The 26,369-nt window shown below is 33.5% G+C and overlaps 1 protein-coding gene across 3 annotated transcripts; it reads right to left on the bottom strand.

The window, feature by feature from the left end:
* Window positions 1-13,699: 13,699 nt before the first annotated feature.
* On the bottom strand, window positions 13,700-25,995 carry LOC112711162 (uncharacterized). Of its 3 annotated transcripts, XM_025763736.3 has the most exons (7): window positions 25,587-25,980; window positions 20,672-20,709; window positions 18,172-18,259; window positions 17,977-18,072; window positions 17,101-17,204; window positions 16,865-17,001; window positions 13,700-14,033 (listed from the first exon to the last, which is right to left on the bottom strand). In XM_025763736.3, the coding sequence occupies exons 3-7, from the start codon at window positions 18,229-18,231 to the stop codon at window positions 13,951-13,953; spliced, it is 480 nt and encodes a 159-aa protein (XP_025619521.1). In that variant the 5' UTR covers window positions 18,232-18,259; window positions 20,672-20,709; window positions 25,587-25,980; the 3' UTR covers window positions 13,700-13,950. The 3 variants fall into 3 exon arrangements, with proteins under 3 accessions (XP_025619521.1, XP_025619519.1, XP_025619523.1); XM_025763734.3 differs by lacking the exon at window positions 20,672-20,709 and having other exon boundaries at window positions 25,587-25,995; XM_025763738.3 differs by lacking the exons at window positions 20,672-20,709; window positions 25,587-25,980 and adding an exon at window positions 22,717-22,797.
* Window positions 25,996-26,369: the final 374 nt, after the last annotated feature.

Genomic DNA, 26,369 nt, shown 5'->3' with positions numbered 1-26,369 from the left:
TAAAGTTCACCGGGTCATTAGGGTTATTCTCCGGTGCACGAGTATTCGTACGACCTCTCGCACTACCTCTACCGCGTCCACGAGGCGCCATCTGGTTCCTATACATACCAAACAATCGATATTAAGTTGATCAGTCTCAATATCGGAAGTCTAGTACTTCAAAGTCCCAAATGCATGCTCATGAACGTTTATGCCAATTATATCAAGCAGATATACAAATAGCACATAACACACACACAGAGAATGCACAGAAGCATAATCAGTCCATCCCTCAGGCTCTACAGGAACGAACTGCTCTGATACCATACTGTAACACCCTACCATACAGAGTCTTATGCTTAAGTCATAATTCAGAGATGGCAAGGTATTACGACCTCTAAAATAAAAATTAGTATGTATAGTAGTATGAATAATTGATTATAGCTAGGAGCCTTTGTAGAAAAAGGGGTAAACAAAAAAATCGCAACTCGAAAGCGCAACACTCCGATCGATAACGTAACTAACAAGGATAACCAACGCGTGATTATATATATACAAAGGAGTGTCAAAAATAGGAATATCAAGACTCAAGATCCGGCTGCGAAGATAACCGGTCCGAGCATAGCAATATATACATATGATAAAATAAGGAAAACCCCAAAGGAAACCCAAACGGACACAAATACATAAAACCTATTCTCCAAAATTCTCCCATAAGAGGAGTCATCACAGTTTGTATTATTTAATGGAGATAAAAGTATCTAAGCAAAACATATAAACCAAAACATAGCCCCGAGAACAAAGGATCTTCGCAATTCTAGAAGTCTCCAGCATGCCTCAGCGAGAAACCTCACGTCCTGCATCTGAAAACCACAAAATCCGCATGGGTGAGAACCAGAGGTCCCCAGCATGGTAACAGCTTCCACATATATAATACATAATAATGGAGGAAAGCCGAAGGCAATCCTAGAACTTCCTCCAGATAATATCAAAGGGCATCTGACTAAAGATTCTTCAGTCTAACTAACACTTCCCTTTCCAATTCCTTCAGACCTCCCAACCACCAGCAGGATATAATGTAGCAAACACAGTTATATCAAACAAGAAATGTACAAATAGGAACAAGTAAGATATTTAGACAATTAGCAAGTTATATGCAGTTAAATAGGCAATCTCAAACAATTCACATAGTATGCATATGATGAATGCCTGTCCCTAGTGGCTGATGATATCATCTGTCGGTTATAGAGCCAACCCGACAAGTCCTGGTAGCTAACCATTGGACTGTCCCTCTGTCATGCATCCCCAACTCGAGTTATACTCGTCATAAACTTGATCATAATCATGATCTATATCCATCACCCTCACTGGTGAATATTTACGGGGGTGAGCTCATCCGGGTCTTTCACAGTGCCCGGCCACACTTATGACATAGGGTCAAAAGAGCTTCGAGTCTCAACCTGGAGCACGTGGTGGCTAGCCACTGCTACTACCCAGGGAAACTCATATCTCCGATAGTGGGAGTGCAAATCACAATTATCAATAATTCAGCATAAACATGCTTGAATTCTCATCCATGGATCAACATCCATATCAGCCATCCGGCTCACGGTTAAATCCATAACCAGCCAATATTCATAGCATACACAGCTATTCCGGCTCACGGTTCAATCCAGAACCAGCCAATATTCATAGCATACACAGCTATTCCGGCTCATGGTTCAATCCAGAACCAACCAATATATAAACAATTACGGCCCTTCGGCCAATGGCATAACCAGCACTTCCACCACCATCCTCCGCATCTCACATAATCATGCTTGATCCTCAATGATCATTCATTTTTCCCTTGCTTCACTCGCAAGTTACCACATTCACTAGCCTTTCTTCTCATAGCTAGACATATCATAATGATTTAAGATATAAGTGGTGAGATCGGAGGCTTAGAAGTATGAAATTTGGCTTTTAAAACTCAAAAATCAACTTTGGGATGAAAACAGGTCCACGCGTACGCGCACTCCACGCACACGCGTGGATGGCCTCAAAAACTTCATCGACGCGCAAGCGTCACGCACGCTAACGCGTGGATTAAACATTTGCCAATCGACGCGCACGCGTCAACCACGCGTACGCGTGGGTGTTCTCGTGCCCCAAGCACAACACTGGCACAGTTCTGGCATAAGTCTCTGGAAAATGGCTGGGCATTGGGTGCAGCACAATCGGCGCGCCCGCGCACATCACGCACACGCGTGGATGGCATCTTCGGGAAGAACGGTGCGCACGCGCCAAGTACGCCCACGCGCAAGGGGTTATTCTGCTAAAAATTTTCTAAGTTAAAAGCTGCAGAATTCACCAATTTAAACCCCAATCTTCCAACGGACATAACTTTCTCATTTTAAATCGTTTTTCACTCGTTCTTCGAACGGCGTGGACATCCCGGATCCAATTTCATTTCTAAACAGATTTAACACAAAACGGAGATCCGTAGTCTAAGTTATGTCCCGTCAAAGTATGCCCAAAAACCATATTTTTCATAAAAACCACAAAGTGCCATTTTCAAACATGCCATTTTCAACTCTTTTCAAAACCAATCAAAACATGCCAATTTCATCCCTTTTCTTTGAAATCAATCAATATATATCAAATTCAACATCAAGCCTCCTCAACTCACACATTGAGACTTTACCACATTTTACAAAATCACTATCTCAACATTCTAACCCACTTCACCCAAGTGGCTCAAACTCAAACATATTGACATATCATATACTCTTCCTCATGCCAATTCCAACAACACCAATCCCAATAAATCATTATTGTACACAATCAACATCATACTCACCATAAACATGGTTCAACCCACAATTCAACCATAACCAATCATCAAGCATATATCACAACATGCATATTTCTCATACATCATACCACCAAGGCATCATTAATCATCATCACATATATGACCACATCATATATATCAACAATTCAATAACACCAACCATTCAATGCCTATCTTAGGGCCTCTAGCCTAAGTATTTCCTACCACATTACATATTAGATACGGGAAACCGAAACCATACCTTAGCCGACTTTCCCAAGCTCCACCGGAGCACTTCCAAATCACTTATCCACAAGCTCTCAAGGCCTCACACCTCCAAGAACAGATTTTTCACCACCAAGCCCTTTCCAAGCTTTTCAAAATCACCAATCAAGCTCCAATATCCACACACACACAACCTAAGCCACAACCATCATACCCATACACAACATCTCAAAACCCAAACATCATAAAATCACAAATCACACTAGGGTTGAGAATCTTACCACACCCAAGGTCCAAGGAGACAAGATTAACCTTCTCCTTCAAGAGAGTTAGGTCCTATAACATCAAAGAACCCAAAATCTCAACATTTTTGCTCATAAAACTCGAAAACAAGGCTGGAATTTCGAAGAGCAAAACGTGGCTTACCTCAAGATTGATTGTATGGGTTTTGTAGAGCTCTCCGCGGTGAACGCGTGGCCGCAAACAGAGCGGCAATCGGAGCTCTAGATCAAAAGTTATGGTGGTTTGAAGATCAAGTGAGAGAAAAAAGTTGAGAGAGAGTTCTTCCTCCCTTTCTCTCTAATTTCAGCTTGTGTGTGTAACAAATGAGGAGAGAGAGTACTGAAAACTAGGGTTTTGGTTAAGTTATGTTGGGCCAAGGGCCCACTTTGAGTCCAATTGGCCCGGTTTGGCCCGTTTGGTCCAATCTTGGTCCGAATTCTATAAAATTGGTACCAAAATTCTCGTCTCAATCTCCTCTATCACATTTAGCCATAAAAATCACATTTTAGGCTTTCTAGAATAAATTCTCATTTATGGGTTAATTAGCCGTTAATTAACCGGGTTTTACAGGGTTGCCTATGGAGCCGACTGCCAAGTGATGCTAAAAGATACATCTATGTGGCAAACGGCAATATAGTTGCAGTCGAAGCTATAGGAACCTTTAGATTATGTTCCACGAGTGGATTTTACTTGGGTTTATTAGAGACATTTTATGTACCGTCATTTAGACGGAATTTGGTTTCTGTTTCTCATTTGGACAAATCGGATTATTTTTGTTCATTTGGAGACTATAAAGTCAGTCTTTTTATAATTCGAATAATATTTGCTCTGGTCATTTGGTGGATAATCTATATAGGCTTGACCTAAATTTCTATAATAATAAAATACTGCAAATGAGTATAAAACAAAAATTAAATGAGAATTCGGTATCATTATGGCACAAACATCTAGGTCCATCTCTAAACAGAGAATTCAGAGGTTCATGTTAGATGAAATTTTTGGATCCCTAAATTTGGTGGACTTTGAAGTCTGCATTGAGTGCATAAAGGGGAAAAGGACAAACGAAAGAAAATTAGGTGCCGAGAGAGCTAAAGATGTCTTAGAACTGATACATACCGATATATGCGGCCCATTTCCTACTGTCTCTTGGAATGAATAATGGTACTTTATCACGTTCATAGATGATTACTCTCGTTACGGGTATCTATATTTAATTCATGAAAAGTCTCAAGCCTTGGATGTTTTCAAGTCTTTCAAAGCTGAAGTTGAACTTCAACTTGAAAAGAAAATTAAGCTGTCCAATCTGATCGTGATGGTGAATACTACGGAAGATATGATGGTTCAGGTGAGTAACATCTTGGACCTTTTGCTCTTTTTCTAGAGGAGTGTGGTGTTGTTCCGCAATACACCATGCCAAGCAAACCTAACATGAATGGTGTTGCAGAGCGAAGGAACCGAACTCTTAAGGACATGGTGAGAAGTATGATTAGTCATTCTTCCTTGCTTGAATTACTCTGGGAAGAAGTCTTAAAGACCGCAGTATACATCCTTAATAGAGTACCAAACAAAGTAGTTAACAAAACCCCTTATGAAATTTGTACTGGGAAAAAGCCCAGTATAAAGCATTTGCATATTTAGGGATGTCCAGCTAAGGCGCGACCTTATAGGCCACATGAAAGAAAATTGGACTCAAGAACAATTAGTTGCTACTTTGTTGGTTACACCGAGCGTTCACGGGGGTACAAGTTTTACAATCCTGCATCAAGGTCTATTTTGAAACGGGAAATGCGATATTTCTTGAGGATGTTGAGTTTGGGGGGAAGGAAATATTAAGAATGTTGCTTTTGATGAGGATTCTATAACTGATAATAAATCAGGTCTTTGTACCTATTATTGTTTAAGATATAGTTATAGTACAAGAGCACAATGAGAATCCTACTGTAGATTCAGTTATAATACAAGAAAACAATGAGAATATTGTTGTTGCTCAAGATATTGCTACAACATAGGAAAATAATGAGAATCCTTCTCAATCCCAACCCATAAAGTAAGCTCAACAACCTCAAGAAGTGTCATTAAGGAGATCCAACAGAGAAAGGAGAAAATCCATCTATGGTCTCAAACAAGCTTCCTGTTAATGGTATCACAAGTTTAATCAAGTCATTACCTCATATGGTTTTGAGGTAAATATCATAGATGAGTGTGTATACCACAAGTTCAGTGGGAGTAAATACTTTTTTGGTCTTATAAGTTAATGATGTTCTGCTTGCCAGTGACGATATAGGCTTGTTGCATGAAACTAAGAAATTTCTATCGAACAAATTTGAAATAAAAGATCTTGGTGATGCCTCTTTTGTATTAGGAATCGAGATACTAAGAGATCATTCTCAAAGGTATTCTTGGATTATTACAAAAGAACTATATCGAAAAGATTTTAAGTAGACATGGCATGGAAAGTTATAGACTAAAGGACATATCCGTAAATAAAGGAGACAAGTACAGTCTCAAAAAATGCCCTAAAAATGATCTTGAGAGGACAACAATACATGATAAACCTTATGTATCAGCACTAGGGAGCTTAATGTATGCTCAAGTCTGCACACGTCCCGATATATCATTTATAGTGGGAGTGTTGGGTAGATACTTGAGCAATCTGGGCATAGATCATTGGATAGTTGTTAAACGCATAATGTGTTATCTAAAGAGAACAAAGGATTACATGCTTATTTATCGGAGATCAGAAATTTTGGAGATCATTGGGTACTCTGATTCTGATTTTATAGCGTATGGTTGCGAAACTTTGTCACTGAGTTTCGTATAGTAGATAACATTGAAAGGTCATTAAAGATATTTTGTGACAATAAATTAGCAGTACTATACTCCAATAACAATAAGAGCTTGACAAAATCGAAGCATACAGACATCAAGTTCTTAGTTGTCAAAGAAAAACAGATTTTCATAGAACATATGGGAATAGAGTATTTGCTAGCAGACTCACTAACCAAGGAATTGATCCCTAAAGTCTTTCATGAGCACACTGCTCGGATGGGTGTCAATATTTGTAATGCCTTGGTTTAGTGAGAGTTTATTTTATGCTATATGTCCTATGACAGATATTGAATTATTTTTCTGCAGAATTAAATTGATGGTTTATTTCATGTTATGTGAAATGTTCATTTTCCAATATTTGTATTGTGTTTGATCTCAATAAAATTTTAAAGTTGGACCAGCTGGAAATAGACATGCATGAGATCACTTGGCATGTAATTTTCATATTACTCATCCAAATTTGATCTATGTCATTAAGTATGTTAAGATGGTGATTGTCATGGTTTAGTCACGATATTAATGTGATAAAAGCTGCGGTAGTTCCATATCTAATGTATGAGATGGACCAGATTGTTAAAGTAATAAGTGAAATAGCATTCAGATGCGCGCATAAAGTTTATAAGATGTGATTATGTCAAGAAAGAATATATGTATAGCCCAAGTGGGAGATTGTTAGGAAATTATTTTAATTTTCTAATTTGTTTATGGGCAATACATATATTAATTATAATCACAAATTATGCTATTTCAAATTAAATGGCTTATATAATGGTGATCTCATTTATTGTTTTAAATGCTAAATTGAATAAGTCATTATTACTTTTGATTTGAAATTAAATGAGAATAAAACCGGATATTATCTTTTATTCTTTAGATAATTATCTTTTAGATTTTAGATATACTATCTTTTAGACTTTAGATACTATTTTATTTGGGTTTAAGGGTTTAATAGGTGCCATGCTCAAATATAAATAGTGTCTTCAGGGTTTCGGTCCCCAATATACCAAAGCCGCTTTTGTTGCTCTTTTTCCATCAAAAGAGTCACAATTCAACCGCCTAGGGATATAGAATGCTTTGGTTGAGGAAGATCAAAAGAACCACAAAATCTAAATCATTCCATCAATTTTTGACTCTTATGAATTAAAGTACGCTTTCGCATTATGTTATATTTTTTGTGATTCAATATAAATGATCTGGATTAATAAAATTATTTATTCCAACAACCAGCACTAATACAATTAATTGTTTAATTTTCAAGGTATGGTTAAAAAGATAAAATGAGATATGGTAATTGAATATAACTTTATTATGATCTGAATTTTGATATTTTAAATGAGTCAGTAAATTACATAATTGAATTAATAATATGAAGAGTTGCTAAATTCTTTACGCTAACTATAGAACATAAGAGTTGAAACATCAAGTATGTATTCATGTGACTAGGGACGAAGCTTAGTTGAGATAAGGGGGCATGGTTCCTCAAATTTTTAATAAAAAAATTAGTAATACTTTTTCAAAAAATAAAAAATTAGTTCAATTGGTTCAAATATTTTGCTATGACTTAAAATATTAAAGTTCAATTTTCATCTCTTGCTTTTATTGCATAATAATTTTTAACTTTAAATATTCAAAACATGTTGGATTTGGACTGAACTGAATGTATTCGCATTTCGCAACTCTCTATTCAACAAGCAACATTATCTCTACCTTTGAGTTCAAATATAAAAAATTAGGTATTTTTTATTTGTAATTTAATATTATTTTATATTTGACTGTTTATTTAATTTAATTTTTTATATGATAAAAAATATTAGAATATTCAATAAGTATTGATATTATTGTATTTGTATAAATTGATAAAAAAATTCAATAAATATTATAAATTTTAATATTTGTAATTCTAACTTCTTTTTTACATATTTTAGAGGATATATATTCAAACTTTTATATAAAATAATCATAAAAATCAAAGAATTGATGCATTTTTTAAGAAGAAAGCTAATATTTAAGAAGGAGAACATATAACTTTTACAATATCAATACCTGTAGATAGTTCTTCTACTTTAATGAATCACGAAAAAAGTGAGATACAACCTCCAAAAGTTCAAAGAGTTGCATTTGATGAGTTTGACCTTAATTTTTTAGAACGAGATCCTGGAAAACGGATTTAAATTTGGCAATATCACCCAAATAAGAGAGATAAGGTTAGACGAGTTTATCTTAAATATGATTCATATCAAAAGCATCTTGATAATTATTTTCTATTTGGCCCCTCAAAATTTTGTTTCAAGCTCGGCCACTGCATGTAACCAATGAGACAATTCTTATTTTATTTTAGATTTTTAATGTAAAATTCATCAATAATTGATAAATTTGCAACTTATACCTAACTTGGTTTGATTTATGTCTGGACGGTTTGAAAAACTGATTCCTATAAAAAAAATTTTTTGGTCAGGAGCTTGTTTTTGGTTACGCGTCAAGAGTTCTTGTTTAATTTCAATTCACTATCCAACTACTTTTGGGCTTAAATTTCTGTGTCCATTATGAGCGGGTTTTGTATCCTTTAACAAAAATAGGTTGGGCAGAAAATGATTTTTTATTGGGCAGAGTATCTTCCGTGGATACTACTCGGATAACCGTAGAGAGAGCCTAAACTTGCAGGATATTCTATGTAAGCGAGATACACCGGAAATGGAGCTGCTGAGTCCGCCCATGAAGAATCAACAAAGGATCAGCACATGCATGAAGATTCCCAACTAAGCACGGAGGTTCAGTGTCAATGGCGAATCGAGGACAGCTCCAGCTCGAAGAAGAAGAAGATGGGTTCCGCAGGCTAGGATCGGGTAGTGAGGGTTGAGAGATTAGAGAATCTAGTTTCCTGGGTGGGTACGGGTAGAGGGCCGGGTCAGTCTTCTGGCCCGTTGCCAAGTCCAAAAAAAAAAAAAAAAAAACCTCTTTCATACCACAATCAGTCTAAAAATTCGAGAGCATTCATAAACTACACTACCAGCCAAAATATAAACCATCCATTACAACACACATATTTACCATTCCATACAGAAAATTCACACACAAGAATCAACCGTAACAAAACTTGGACAAGTGGAGCTTCAACTTAAAGAAGCTTTGAAACACTAAGTAGTTTAGTAAAAAATCAAAATTAAAAAAAAAAGAAAGAAAAGCAAAACAAAGTAGAAAAGGAACCCTTCTGATTTATGAATACTTAAAAATATATAAAACAAATACAATGCTATCCACTTTTTAAAAGGTCATCTACTGATGTATACACTAGTACAAGAGAGAGAATTAATAACAACAAACTAATTAACCAAGCTAACATTCTGTTTTTAATAAAAATTTACTATCTTTATCTTTGTTATCCTTCACACTCCGTCAAACTGGAGTATGGTCGAAGAGCTACTCGCAGTTTGACCCATAATCTCTCAAAGGCAACAGTTGATAATGGCTTGGTGAGGATATTTGCAATTTATTCAATCTCTGGGATATGCACAATATGCAGGGAGTTGTCCTTCAATTTGTCTCGAATCAACTGGACTTCAAGTTGAAAATACTTGGTCTTATCATGTAAGATTGAGTTGTGCATAAGTAAAATTGTGTTAAGGTTATCACAGTAAATAGTGGGAGGAGTTGAAAGAGAAACATCTAACTCTTGAATAAGGTTTTTAAGTCAGACTAACTCAACTTCACAGGATGCCAAACTTCTGAATTCTGTCTCAGTAGAGCTCCTACTAATAGTAGATTGCTTCCTACAAGACCAAGACACTAAATTAGTGCCAAAATACACACAAAATTCAGATACTGACCTTCGATCCTCAATATCAGCAGCCCAATCCGAATTTGAGAAAGTATAGAGCCTTGTATCATTGCATCTGTGAAATACTGAAATGTCAATCCAAATTTCTTTGTCACTTGTAAGTATCTTAATATCCTCTTTGCTGCTTTCCAATGAGGAAGAAGGGGTGCATGCATAAACTGACTTAATTTGTTGACTGCAAAGGAGAGATCTGGACGGGTGATGGTTAGATATTGCTCCTCCTCCTCCTCTTCTTCTTCTTCTTCTTCTTTGCGTTTCTCCTCCTTTTTCTTCGCGTGTTTCATCTTCATAGTTGTTTTTTTTATTACTGTTGTTGCTGCATTTTTCCCCCTCTTTCTCTTTCTATTGATTTTGTAACATTATGTATTTTTTTTTGTTTGATTTTTTCTCCCAAAAAAATTATAAGAAAACGAAAGAAGAAGATGCGGAAGAAGAAGCAGGAGAAGACGAGAAGGAGGAAGAGAAAGAGTTTTGAATTATACAGAACTTATCAGCATAAAATACACCCAAAATTCTTAAAAATATACCCAAATATCTTCGTGTTACACCCAAATTTACTGCAAATATAGAAAAATATTTTCTCTAATGCTGCATTTTTTCTTCTTTTTTTCTTTATTTCTTTCTTTCTTTTAGTTAAAAAAATGTAAGTTCATCATCTTTTAAGTAATTTTACAGCATTATATATTTTTTCTTCTTCTTTGTTTGATTTTTTTGTTTTTATTCTTATTAAGAGAATAAAACAAGAGGAAACTTGAGAAAGTAAAACAAAATGGAAAAGAAGAATAAGAAAAAAAAAAGAAGAAGATAGTGATGATGATGAAAAAAAAGAAGCAGCAGTAAAATATGAGGAAGAGGAAGAAGAAGAGTTTTGAATTATGCAGAACTTATCAAAATAAATATACACCCAAAAATTCTTAAAATACACCCAAATATCTTCGTGTTACACCCAAATTTACTGTAAATACAGAAAAATATTTTTTTCAATGCAAAACTTTTACATTATATTCAAATTAAACCATCAACGATGAAACATTATTCACCTACAAAATCATAAACTACTAACTAAAAAATTAACTAGAAGAAATTTCAATGAAAAAAAGAAGAATGAAGAGGAGGAAGTGGTGGTGTTGATGGCAACGATAACAAAAGAACATGCAGTGAAGAAGAAGAAGAAGAACGTGCAATAACGGCTGGAAGCGCGTGAATATAAATAACTTATAAAGACTTATATGAGAAAACGCTTGTACGTGGAGAATTATTCTTAGTAAAAATAACCCTTACCAATCTTAATATTATGTGGCTGGAAGAGGCTCCTAACCATGTTCAAAATTTGGCTTGGCTAGACATTATAACCCCTGTAAAATGAAAGTCTCTCCTTCCATCAATAATAATAATAATAATAATAATAATAATAATAATAATAATAATAATAATAATAATAATACCAGTACATTTAAAGTATGGTAATTAATTTGATTTTTTTTCTTATGCATATTGCAAAAAATAATTATTTCTAAAACAAAAAAATAATTATTTACGAATGAACATAATTAATTATACCACAAAGATAATACCAATACGTTTATTTTTATCAAATTGAATTCTATTAAATTATTAATTTAAATTTATTCTATTTAATTTTTAATTTCAAAAATATTTCATACAATACATTGTTTTGTGTTTAAAAAAATTACATAGAGACTTTTTAATTGTCCAATTATACCATTAATACATTCTCTTACACTTTTTAAACTATACATTATTCTCTGTGTGAAAACTTTCAATTATTACCTATTGTCGTAATCTTAAACTACTTCATGATACCAATAATTTTCTTTCTCCTGCTAATTATATCATCGTATACTATCATATACTATTTAACGTACTAATAAATAAAATTCATAACGTAATATTGATATCATTACAACTAGTGGCGGAACTTTCTTGGGACAATGGAGCCACAGCCTCCTAAAACTTTTATAAGTAGTTCTATCTCAAAGAAAAACAAGTTAACTCAATTAGTTAAAATAATATGCTTCTAACTTATATACTTGGGTTCAACACCCATCTTCACCATTCTTTAAAATTTTTTTTCTTGCATGTATATATTTAAATCAATATTACACTGAATTATATTTAGTTTCTCGTATATTTTCATGCATTATTTTATTTTTTAAATAATAAAAATTATAGTATAACTAATAGTAATATCAGTTATTAATAAAAAGTTAATATTTTATTTTAAATCAACATTACAAGTTAAATGTTATTGTAGTATCAACACTGTTTATACTAATAAATTTTGATATTTTTATTTTATTAAAAATTTAAAATTTTATTTTGTTGTATTATATTATTTAATTGTAATAAAAATAATACCAAAAATAATTAGTCTTGAAATTTTTTTAAAATAAATATTATCGAAAATAAAATTAATCTTTTAAAATGTTACAAAACAATTTATAAGTCATAATCGTTTTTGTATAATTTAAATAAAAAATCAATTTCTTTGAAAAGAAAAATTAGTTTTTAGATTAAAAAAACGTTTATTTAAATAAAAAAAGTTTTATGGGCAAAAACTACTTTTTTTATGTAAAAAGTAATTATTTTTTTAAAATTGACTTTTTATTTAAAATCAAATTGATTTATTAATCTAAACAATTTTTTTTTTTTACAAAAATCATATTCACTTTTTTAGTTAACCTTTACTATATGTAATCCTACATTTTAATTAATAAATTTTAAAATAAAATAATTATATTTATAATTTTTATTTTAATATAAATACTATTATATAATTTCTTTATTAGATTTTTAGTCCCTCCAAAAATTTCTTTCAAATTCCGTTACTAATTGTAATTTTATCTAAAATCCAAATTAAATTAAGTTTTAACAAATTATAAGTCACTCAACTATTTGTTTCCATAACAAGCAACATTATTGTACAATCCGTTCCAACAAAAAACCACACAACTCCATCGAAAATAAGTTATTTTTTCCCCAACCCAAACTTTCATGTGAAACAAATAAATTGTCACATTTTTATCGACAAAACCAACAACAATCGACTGGAAACCAACCAGATAACAAAATCATTTGAGATACAGTAACAAAAAGCCCACAAACCTTAATTAACAACATTAACTATTAATCAATTTCACTTGATTAATCCCTTTCGATCAACACGCAACACAAATTTTAACAATTTACAGATCTTTTCTTCCTCCGTTGAGACACACCACACACGTTTGTTTATCGTTTGTCCACGTATATTTTACAGGTGAGGAACGAAAATTGCTTCCTCACCGTGACATTGACCCTAAATTAAAACACATAACTACATCTAGATCTGCTCATTCTTTTTTTCACTTTTCTCCTTTTCATCTACTTCTCTTTCTGTATTCATTTAAAAACCGGTCAATTTTCGATTTGACTCACCAGTTTCCAACTGATGTTCCAATTTTTATACGATTCTTTGATTGGTCAATTTTTTTGTTAGATTAAATTACATGTCATCGGTTAATGAGTTCAACCAACTAATTCGAACCAGTTTTCAAAACCTTGAAAATAGTCTCGATTACAAAAACATTTATTTATAATGCAAAGATTATCAATATTTTATAAAAACTTATTTAATTTTATTCAATGGACGTATACTCATGTAAGGATTGATAGTAAATCTAGCCAAAACCTATCACGTCCCTTTTTTTTAATGATTATCAATCAAATAAAAATTGTAAAATATTTTTTTTATTAATATATTATGATTGCTACTAGCATTACTAGTTACTAGTAGTAAACAAAAAGTTACAAGTGATGGGATGACCCTGGATTCGATCACATTGAAATACATATACTAGGAGAATTTAATCAAATCCATATTAAAGCATGGTAAATGGAAACGTGTGAAAAACTAATGCCATAACCAAATTCATTGCCAAAACAGCTACCTAATTAAAAACTTGGAACAAGGTATCCAAGCCCTTCAAAGATCAGGCATGCCCATCCCTGTTTTAGCATCATAAGTCTTCTCTAACACATGCTCCATTGGAGTATCTTTGGGACCAGCTGCAGAACATTGAAACGTAAACATAGGATAAGAATTCCTCTCTACTATAGCTAGAAACAATAGCAGAAATAAAAATACAAGAGATATCAATGAAGAAAAGCTTTTGGATCTGGTCCGAGAGAAATCATGGTAAAGATCATGGGCTTTACACCATATTCATGCCAAACATCTAATTGTCCAAAAATTTGTCATTAAAAATAAGCAGAACGCGCTCCAACCAAATACTCCACATAGTGGCGTAAACTACACATTGCCACAAAGACTTTGCCTTTTTCCTACTTCCAAATACAAATAAACCTAATCAATAGGAATTGGTCTAAGGTATAGACATGATATTATTTTTATTCCAATGAATCCATATATCCCTTTGGCTACATTTGAAAGAGTGGGAGACAAAGACCAAGTTAAGTCTCTATATTGTATTTGGTGTAAAGTGTACAAGACTGAGTTATGTTTCAGTATCCTAATTGATTTAATATAAATATAGAAACTGAAACAAATAAAATTACTTAAATACCCTTTCCTCCTTTCCCCTTTTCCTTATCAAATTTCTTCTTCTATCACAAAAACAATCAAAGTATGGGATTAGCAATGCATTGAAATGGTCATTTGCTCGCATTCCTCATGATATTCATAGCCCAAAGCTTTTGGTGCTCACAAATTTTAAATCAATTTCAGCTTATCAAAGTGACCAGAATTTCTTGGGTTTTCTTTGTGTTGCTTCTTATTCTCTATCTGGGTGTGCTACTGTCTATTCTCATAAAACAAATAAATAAATGAAAGGCCAAGGGAAAAAAGAGAGGAAAAACTAAAGAGAAGAATACTTCGTCGGCGGCAGTGGAACTTATAGTTGACACTTAGCATAATGGAAGAGAGAGAATGTAGAATAATGGAGAGAGCGAGAGAAATTGGAGTGAGAGAGATAGTGGAATTTGAAAAGTAGGTGAGGGTATTTTGGGAAATAAATGTTATTGAAGTTTCAATCTCTGTCTCTAGAAATTTCAATCCCATGTGTCCCCCCACCTTCTGGAGGGACAGAAATTGTGTCCCAAGACTGAAATTTTAGTTTCAATCTCTGGCTATCAAACACACAATACTAAGTCTTAATTTCCCAGTTTCAGTTCCAGCCCCCTGTTTCCAAACACTATTTTTTAAGTTTAGCACCGCATTGGAAGTAAGAGATACAAACAAAACTAGGTTGAAGAATAGCTAACGAGTAACTGAATAGATTGGCCTTGTAACAGGAGCATTTAGCCCTGTTTTTGGTAGCTATGTCAACTGCCAAGATACATATATAAAGACAACGAGACAGTAAAGATAGAGAATATTTTCCCCACAGTCCCCATATTTTGGGCAGAAAGTACAGAGGAAACCTGCCCTAGGATAGAGGCATTTTGCTTGCTTTTGTACCTATGTCTTCTCTTAACAATTTTGTGTCCCTCATGGTTTTCTGTATTTCTGTCCTGTGAAGTTGCCAAATGCAGGTTTAGAACTCCCATCAATTACCTTGCCTCTAACCTAACTTTTAACTGAATGAATATCACAATAAACTTTAATTGATCAATCAAAATTATTGGGATAAATGAATTACAGTGTTATGATCTAGCTTCCTAGTTCGGCTTCCGCATTTAGATATGAATGCTTCGCTGCAAGTATATTACTTTAACTAACTCAAATTCTGGAAGCAAGATTCTTCTTCTAAGCACTTCACAATTACAGTTAGGACAACTAAAATTCTTCAACATGAAATAATTCCAATTCCTGACCACTCTTTGAACAAGACTCTTATTAATGAGAATCCGAAGTTCTCTCAATGATGAAATATTCTATTTAAACAAGAGTTCTTAGTTCAATTAACTCCAACAGTATGCTATTGAAGAATTAGAAGGCTATTCCCTAATCAATATTATATGTTAGTGCTAATTGGAATTGAATATACATATATTTGTGCAATGTTCTATTGCTAATTTTCTATGGAACTCATTGTCTGACATATTTGATACAACAACAATAATGTTGGGTTTATCCTGAAAATTTGGGTCAGATTTTATCAATTAAGTTTGTAGGTTTTGGGAGAAGAATGGAAGCCAAATGTTTATGGCAATGTGCTGTCTGCCATTATTTGGTGTATTTGGGAGGTGAAATTCTTGCATTCTTAATAGAAGGCTTTTGGGCAGCAAGTCTTGTGAGATAGATTTGCACCTACCTAGTGTAAAGAACACGGTCTATTTAAGGGATAATATCCTGCTTCGTTTTCTGTATTGAAGACCATAGTTATAAGGAAACTAATACTTTCAAATACAGGAACAGGTCACCACATGTAAAATATGTTATGTAGAAAGTATATCCATGGCATTCCTATACGTAGATGAATTGTTAATTGTTAATTGTTAATTGTTAATTGTTAATTAGTACGTGGTATGTCACCTAACCAGTGAAATTAAGTAACTATGTTGAGGACATCTTATGTACCATCCTCTATGTAATATCATTCCCTTAATCCCTTTGTATAAAAAATATTTCTTCTTTTATCACAAAAATATAAAGGAAAAAAATTTCTTCAACGTAATCAGTCGGACAACTAAATTGACCACTCCCCCACTCTCTTTTCAAATATGAATTTCCATTCTATATATCTGCATATTTTTGTGTCAACTGCCATCTTTTAAATGTGTATATTAAAGGAGGATGGATCAGCTCCAAAAGTGACTCCTGAGTATAATTAGAAAGGCAGAAGAAACAACATATGCTTACCATATATGGAAACTTTAAAGAAAAGCTACAGCTACTACTTAAACAAGGAAAAAAGGGCAAGGTTTTAGATATGTACGTTGTGTGGGTCTTGGTGTAGTTCTTATCTTGAGGATCTCAGGTCGAGGGATTATGGACCCAGATGTTCCTATTCCTCTGGATACTCTGACTTTAGTACCATCTTCAAGATATTTAATCCCAACCTTGCAAGGCTTCCTGCACAAGTGAAAGTGAAAATCAATTACTGTGAAACATTATTCCAAACCTGGAGATGCAACAATCACTGGTTCAATTTTCAAACACAAGTGCATATACCCTGTAACTGGGTCAATGACTTGCACATTGGAGGCATGAAGAGGGGCTTCAACTGTAAAGATCCCCCCTTCATGACCTGGCCCTGCCTTGATATGTTTCTTTACCTGTATAAAGGACGTCAAACAAATCATTCAAGTAAAAAAAAATTAGAAAGCATAGTGCACCCATTTAATAAAATTCTCACTTAATCTCAACAAAATACAAGAGTAGTTACTGATGCAAATATAGATATAAACTCACATGAACACCAAATCATTCAAATTATAACAAAATACCCAATAAAGCACTAATACTTACATGACAAACCAAGACAAGCCAAATGTTTAAAATAGCACGAGAACAACATTGTTATAAACAGATACGTACACATATGATTTATATAATTTTCATGATTTTATAAATATCAATCTACCAATATATACAACTTTCTAGGCTCTGCCAGAAAATTTAAGAGACATTATTAACATATGTCACTTGTGTTACTACTTACTACAACTAAGTTCATTCGAAAATTTACAAAATATCATTTTTATTGATATTTCCCAACCTATTTATACTATTTCCAAGTCATGTCTGAAGTGTGAACCAATTGAGAAATACATGTTTGGTCAAATATAGATACAGATACACATACGTCATGCTATGTTGGTGTCCTTGCGACCAACACATCACTTAATTGGTGTGCATGGTTTCTAGATCATACCATATCTTTATGACAAAGGTTTGTATATTGTTATTGTATCAATTTTTTTCCATAATCACATGCTAAATATGACATAATATAGATACCTCTAATACAAGAAAAACGCCGGGAGAGGGGGGTGTATAAAAATATCACACCATAGTTAGGGATGAAGAGTGTTTTATTTTTCTCACCAAATTTTTACCTTCGACAATAACACGATTCTGGGAACGAATAACACGTTTAATGACCCCAGACTCACCCTTATCTTTACCCCTTATAATCATAACCTGTTACATATAGAAAATGAATATGTAAAATGAAATTTATAACATAAATATGTAAAAAAGGCAAAACAATATTTAGTTGGATTCAGGGATTGTTATTACATTGTCACCTCTGACAATTTTCCAGTGTCTAATAAGTTTCTCTGCAGCTTTCCAACCCATTTCAATGTAGCACTCTGCAACCAGAAATCTAAAAACAAATAAACAAACAAAATTAAATTCAATTAAAGAAGAAGCAAAGCTGGGTGGAAAAGAAAAAGGTAAGACAAGAATTTCAATGAAATTGCAAATGGTGTTAATGGGCTTTGCTTTGGCCCTGATCCGGCACTATATTTTGATCAGATCTATTTTGTTGACCCTTATCCAGCCATGGACCCAAACAGAACATAGCCTAAACACATTAACCACCAACTTCAACATACAATGGCTAATGATATTCATATTCTGTTTACAGCACAATATAGCATAGCAACAAAAACAACCATAAACACCAATAATCAGGAAAAAAAAACATCAATCAACCATTAAAACTATATATATTACACTACCAAGAATCAACATCATCAATCAGTTACTGAATAAACAGAATCATAATGAAAACAGAATTTTGTTTATATAAGAAAATCAAAACAGGAATCATACAATACCAAATTGCAAATTTTTTCTTCATAAGAACAGAACAATGAAAACATGAAGCATATAATAAATCAAAAGATCACCAATTGCAAATTTTTTAATAAGAACAGAAGTTAGAACAGTGAAAAATGATGAAAGATTAGTAGTTTTCAACCCAATTTTAACAAAGCTCATCACAATTTTAAAAAAGCAATGAAGGAACAGTGAATCAATAACATAGGCAGTGCAAATTCAAGAAACTTCAATAAAATTTAACTACAGAAACAGACAGTAAAGCAGTAATAGAGTTATCGATTTAAAATTTATCATCAAATACATTCAGTGAGCAAAACCAATCAACCAAGTACTGACTGGGCATTCGGGGAAAAAAAAGAATCAAAAGAACATTTAAATCACAGCAAAAACACAACAATAGGAACATTTAAAACAAAGCAACCCAAAAAAAAAAATCAAAAAATCACCAATTGCAAATCTTTTAATAAGAACAGAAGTTAGAACAGTGAAAAATGAAGAAAGATTAGTAGTTTTCAACCCAATTTTAACAAAGCTCATCACAATAATTAACAACAACAAAAAAAAGCAATGAAGGAACAGTGAATCAATAACATAGGCAGTGCAAATTCAAGAAACTTCAATAAAATTTAACTACAGAAACAGACAGTAAAGCAGTAATAGAGTTATCGATTTAAAATTTATCATCAAATACATTCAGTGAGCAAAACCAATCAACCAAGTACTGACTAGGCATTCGGAGAAAAAAAAGAATCAAAAGAACATTTAAATCACAGCAAAAACACAACAACAATGGGAACATTTAAAACCAAGGTTCAGAGAACCGGACCGATTATCGAACCGCTTTAGTCACTGGTTCACTGGTTCATTGGTCCAACCGATCTAACCGATGGTTCAACCGGAAAAACCGTTTTAGAATAAAATAATAAATAAATTATAATTAAACACCATAAAATATAATTATAGTCTAATATAAATCTTAAAAGATCAAAAAGTACATCAGCAACCCTAAAACAACAACACCAGTATATTATCAAATAGCAACAATGAAATAGCAACACATTATAAAACACTAAAACAGCAACACCACTACATTATCAAAACACTAAAACAGCAACACCAGTACATTAGCAACATCATTCAGCAAGGCAGTGATGACACTAAACTAAAAACTAAAAACAGCAAAAATTAGTACATTATACTACATATCAAAAGTTCAAAACAGAGCATTCAGTAACCAAGCATTAGCATTAGCAAAGAAGTGATGACACTAAATTAAATAGAGCATTACCAAGGCAGTGATGAGTGATGACACTAAATTAAACACTAAAAACAGCAAAATTAGTACATTATACAACATATCAAAGGTTCAAAACAGAGCATTCAGTAACCAAGCATTAGCAATAGCAAGGCAGTGATGACACTAAATTAAACAGACCATTAGCAAGAAAGTGATGACACTAAATTAAACACTAAAAACAACAAAATTAGTACATTATACAACATATCAAAAGTTCAAAACAGAGCATTCAGTAACCAAGCATTAGCATTAGCATTAGCAAGGCAGTGATGACACTAAATTAAATAAACATTGTTTTCTCGCACCAAGTCAGATATGACCATTAGCATCTGAGCTACCAATTGTTTGAACTCATTTCTTGAACACGAGGTATTTTGAACAAGACCCAAGCACAAAGTAAATGTGCAACCAGAGACAGATACTTCATGTAAGCAATCAACAGATTGTAATAACAATTTTTAAGGGTACAATATGATTATTGTTGTTTCCAATAGAGTTCTGGTATGTGAAAAGAAAAGATATGATTTCTGCTAAATCAGAGATATCCATAGACTCAAATCTGCAGGTTCCATTAATAAAAATTGAACAGATATTATTTGTTAGTAAAGCTCCTTCTATGGTTGGCTCATAACTATCGGGTTCTGGAAACATTACTTCTTGCTTCAAGATTTCAGGATTCCAGCAATCAACATCTTCAGAGATACCAGAAATCAAATAGTCATTAAAAAATAACATGAAAAATAGCAACTCAGAAAACAAATAGCAGAAGAAACATTGTTATCAGCAGTTGCTTCTTGATTAATACTATCTTCCATAACTAAAATTAATAAAACATATATGAAATTAAAAACAGCCACAGCAATAAACATTAATAATTCTATCTACACAATGAACATTAATAATTATGCAGAACAAATTTGAGAAATTCAGCCAGTCAACAAATATGAAAAATCGAGTAAGTTTCCAGCATTGACAGAGTACAAAATAGTAACAAATTTGAGCTACAAAACAGAAATTTGAGCAACACACAGAAATTGAACTACAAACAGAAATTGAACTACAAACAGATATTGAGCAACACACAGATTTTGAGCTGCAAACCAAGTTACCACAAACAGAAATTGAGATGCAAACCAAGTTACCAACAAACAGAAATTGAGCTGCAAACCAAGTTACTAACAAAGAAGTTCACAGAGGCAAAGAATAAAGATAAGCAGAGGAAGTCAGTTCAGAGAGGCAAGTCGAAGTTCACAGAGGCAGAGAACAAAGATGAGCAGGCTACGAGTCACTCACCGCGCGACGATGAAGACAATGGGACGGGCAGGGAACCAGGCGAAGAAGGAGGGTTACTTGGGCAGGGAACCAGGCGAAGAAGGAGGGTTACTTGGGCTGACGACCAGGCTGGCGGTTGCGCTGTTGACCGGTGACCGCGGCGACGAAGGAGGGCGCGGTGGCAGGCTAGGGTTCGGCGGCTAGGGTTCAGTCTTCTCTGTTCTCTTCTCTCACTCAGATGAATATGATTCAGCAGTGAATGGGTTCGGGGAAAGAAAGGGGGGGTTGGGGTGCAGGGTGCAGGGTGCTCCACGGGTCGGGTCGGGTTAAGGGTTTCTTTTTTTTATAACAAAACGGCGTCGTTTATGCAGAACCGGCCAGTCACCGGTTCGGCCCAACCGGCCAGTTTTTGGCCAGTTCGCCGGTTCTTTTCAAGACGGTTTCTGTAGGAGGACCGAACCGTTTGTATTGTCGGTTCGCGGTTAAACCGGTCAAACCGGCCGGTCCGGTCAGGTTTTCAGAACCTTGTTTAAAACAAAGCAACCAAAAAAAAAAATCTAAAAATCACCATTGCTGAAAACAATGATTTGATCCGTGTATGCTCAAAGAATTGAAAGCTAAGCTTACACGAAAGTGAAGAATACCAAAACCAAAGAACCTTCAATCACAGCTTAAATCAAGAACAGAAAATCACAACAAAAACAAAAAAACTAAAAGTAACAGAAGAACAGCAGAACAACACCACAAGAACAATTAGCAAATTAACAAATTCACAATATCAGTTAAAATTTACCAGAAGAACACTAATGCAAGTGGAATCATCATGCTAATATGTTTTCTGCAAAGATGTTATTTGTGCAGCTAAAATTTCCTAATTACTAAGATCCAATTATTCTAATTTCACATGCAATCTTTTTTTCTTTTTGTTTGGACGAGGAAGCCACCCAGGTGATAATCTATATATATTAAAAAAAACAAACAAATTAAAAAAACCACAGAAACAAATATTAACCAGAATAAACATTATAACTAAATCACGCAAAGATGAGAATAATATATAATAAGAAGAAACCAGAAACCAAGAGATCCCACCTAGATCCCAATCCAAACCCACTGAACCTGGTCTTACAAAGTAACCACTAACAAGCATTCCACAATTACGATAGGAAAAAAACACTACCACCAGCCCAAAAATCAAAATAATAATAAACATTTAAAGAAAAAATCACACGTACGAGCGCACGAAGAGAAATTCAAAATTAACTCACAGGGAAGAAAGGATAGAAACTGAAAGTACGTCAAAATCCAACAAAGATAAGAGAACTGGATGGAAGTGAAAATAAAAAATAAAAAAAATAAAAAAGGGGAATTGAGAGAGGAAAGTGTAACATTTAGAGGGAAGTGATGAGATAGGGGCAATAGCTTACATGGTTACATGGGGTGGATGGTGATCAGAAAAAGATCATAACTTTGGAAGTTGAGAGAGTGGAAGATCAATGGAATATCAGCATGTCTGAAGAGGATGCAAAAATGGAGAAGGGAGAGAGCACTTTGAGCGAAAACCAAAATCATAAATGATTCAATATATTTATAGAATTTTTATTTTTTACACAGTATACAAAAAACTTTACTATGCATAACTATTCCAGCATGATACTGTCAAATCTAATTTTAGTATATTGTAAAAAAAATATTTTTAAAAGAATTTTATTGGCTGTATGCAAGGTTCTAAAAACCGGATCGGTTATCAAACGTTTTAGTCACTGGTTCATTGGTTTACTGGTCTAACCGGTCTAACCGTGGTTCAACTGGAAAAACCGTTCCCTAATTAAATAATAAATAAATTATAAATAAACATCCTAATCATCTTTCAAATTTAAAACTCTATGTAAAATATCACCAACTAAATGTAATTAATCATCAAAATATGCAATAACTTGCTGCAAATTTGTTGACAATTAACATAATTATACTTCCATTAAAAATAGCTCGATTGAATTACAATGCACAAGTTAAAGATAGAGAATATTGTCTTAATATAGCTAAGTCAAAAAGTAAAACAAAACATGATAGTGTTGCACAATAAACACAGCCCGAAACAAACACACAACACAACAGAGGCTGAAACAAAAACACAACAAAGCCTGAAACATAATGAATCCAACACGGAGGAGGGGTAGCAAGTCGGCGGAGATCAAGAACAGGGACAGTGCAACCAAACAATGAAAACAGAATTTTGTTTATATAACAAAATCAAAACATGAATCATACAATCACTAATTGCAAATTTTTTCTTCATAAGAACAGAACAATGAAAACATGAAGCATATAATAAATCAAAAGATCTCCAATTGCAAATCTTTTAATAAGAACAGAAGTTAGAACAGTGAAAAATGAAGAAAGATTAGTAGTTTTCAACCCAATTTTAACAAAGCTCATCACAATGATTAACAACAAGAAAAAAAAAAGCAATGAAGGAACAGTGAATCAATAACATAGGCAGTGCAAATTCAAGAAACTTTAATAAAATTTAACTACAGAAACAGACAGTAAAGCAGTAATAGAGTTATCCATTTAAAATTTATCATCAAATACATTCAGTGAGCAAAACCAATCAACCAAGTACTGACTGGGCATTCGAAAAAAAAAAAGAATCAAAAGAACATTTAAATCACAGCAAAAACACAACAACAATAGGAACATTTAAAACAAAGCAACCCAAAAAAAATCTAAAAATCACCATTGCTGAAAACAATGATTTGATCCATGTATGCTCAAAAAATTAAAAGCTAAGCTTACAGGAAAGTGAAGAATACCAAAACCAAAGAACCTTCGATCACAGCTTAAATCAAGAACAGAAAATCACAACAAAAACAAAAAAATTAAAAGTAACAGAAGAACAACAGAACAACAACACAAGAACAATTAGCAAATTAACAAATTCACAATAACAGTTAAAATTTACCAGAAGAACACATGCTAATATGTTTTCTGCAAAGATGCTATTTGTGCAGCTAAAATTTCCTGATTACTAAGATCCAATTATTCTAATTTCACATGCAATCTTTTTCCCTTTTTGTTCGGACGAAGAAGCCACCTAGGTGATAATCTATATATATTAAAAAAAAAAACAAACAAACAAATTAAAAAAACCACAGAAACCAATATTAACCAGCATAAACATTATAAACTAAATCACGCAAAGATGAGAATAATATATAATAAGAAGAAACCAGAAACCAAGAGATCCCACCTAGATCCCAATCCAAACCCACAGAACCTGGTCTTACAAAGTAACCACTAACAAGCATTCCACAATTACGATAGGAAAAAAAAACACTACCAACAACCCAAAAATCAAAATAATAATAAACATTTAAAGAAAAAATCACACGTACGCGCACACGAAGAGAAATTCAAAATGAACTCACAAAGAAGAAAGGATAGAAACTGAAAGTACGTCAAAATCCAACAGAGATAAGAGAAGTGGATGGAAGTGAAAATAAAAAATAGAAAAATAAAATAGGGGAATTGAGAGAGGAAAGTGTAACGTTTAAAGGGAAGTGATGAAATAGGGGCAATAGCTTACATGGTTACATGGGGTGGATGGTGATCAGAAAAAGATCATAACTTTGGAAGTTGAGAGAGTGGAAGTTCAATAGAATATCAGAGTGTCCGAAGAGGATGCAAAAATGGATAAGGGTATGCATAAAGGTAATAAATTGAAAGTTGCAATCCAGGCTGCCCTACTTAGAAGGCCTGAAATATACAAGAAGAAAGAAACACCTAATCAAACTGATGGGGTTTCTGCATCAGGCACAAACTTGAATGGTGAAGTCATTTTGCAAGACCAACCAATTGTTTTGAGCTCGCCAACTGATGGATCAATTGATTAATTTTCTATTTTTCTTTCTTCTACATTACTTTCTTGTGGAAAACATAGGGACTATGGGTCCAAAAATCTATTCCTAGATTCCTTGATTCCTCTATCCTTACATGGAACAAAAGGAATCTACTAATTCAGACACCTCATAAAATAAAATCAAAATTGAAGATAGGGAGAAAAAGAAAAAACAAGGAACGAAGTTTGGAAGAGGATTTGATTTATTTAGTTTTTGTTTCTCTATTATTTAAATCTCAATAGTAGCGGTACAAAATCAAACAATCTAAATTCTAACAGCAATCAAACAGAAATCAACATACAAAAGCAACATCATTAATCAATTAATTCTAACTAAAGTACTAAAGTATTAAAAATTTGAAATCCTGAATAACTTAAAAAAATAAAAATACATACCTGGCTCTGGCTGATGCACTGCCGGCAGAGAAGAGGGAGACCGGAGGTGACGAGCAGTAGCAATAGCAGGAGGCGACGAGCAGTAGCAGTAGCAGGAGGCGACGGACACAGGAAACGACGACGTTCGAATCTTCGATGGAGGTGGCGCTGGCTGTGGCGGGCGGTGCGGTTGCCTCCTGCGAGCACGGTGAGCCGAGTGAGGTGGCGCTGGCTGAACGGGTCTCTCTCACTCTCTCACACTCTCTCACACTCTCTCAGACTCTCAGGCTCTCAGCTCTCAGGTACTCTCTCACGGCCAAAAGGGAATGGGTATGGGAAACAGGGAAAGGGGAATGGAGGCTCGAGCTAGGGTTTCTCTTTCTTCAGCTTAGTTTAGTTTTTGTTTTTTTTTTTTAATTTTAATCGAAATGACGTGGTTTCAAGTGAAGGAAAAAAAAAGTTCAAACCGGTTCGGGTTAAATAAAATCCACCGGTTCACCGGTTTTTATTAGATTTGGCCGGTTCAAACCACTAAAAATGTCCTCGAATTATTTATATTAAAAGGTTAACTATCAAAAATGCCCTCGAATTATTTAAACGCCGACAAAAATACTCTCGAATTTTACTATGAACAAAAATATCTTCAAATAATTTAAAAACACAACAATACCCAATAGTAAATATATATTCTCAAAAAATACATTAGAGATTGAATTTTGATGCAATTTTTTACAAGCATAATTAGTAAAATGAGATATTATTATCCTTAAAATTTGGTGATTTTTCGTTGAGTATATTTATTTT

This window comes from Arachis hypogaea, chromosome 9, assembly GCF_003086295.3.
Source record: "Arachis hypogaea cultivar Tifrunner chromosome 9, arahy.Tifrunner.gnm2.J5K5, whole genome shotgun sequence".
In the NCBI taxonomy this organism is placed as follows: domain Eukaryota; kingdom Viridiplantae; phylum Streptophyta; class Magnoliopsida; order Fabales; family Fabaceae; genus Arachis; species Arachis hypogaea.
Note: the sequence above shows the minus strand (reverse complement) of the source record. Positions and strands in the feature narration are given on the sequence as shown.

Coding starts and splice junctions, on each gene's coding strand:
- LOC112711162 (XM_025763734.3), bottom strand. CDS start 18,231: ATGGGTTGGAAAGCTGCAGAGAAACTTATTAGACACTGGAAAATTGTC. Junction 17,002..17,100: donor GTCATTGACCCAGTTACAGG/GTATATGCACTT, acceptor TCACTTGTGCAG/GAAGCCTTGCAAGGTTGGGA. Junction 14,034..16,864: donor TACACCAAGACCCACACAAC/GTACATATCTAA, acceptor AATGTTCTGCAG/CTGGTCCCAAAGATACTCCA.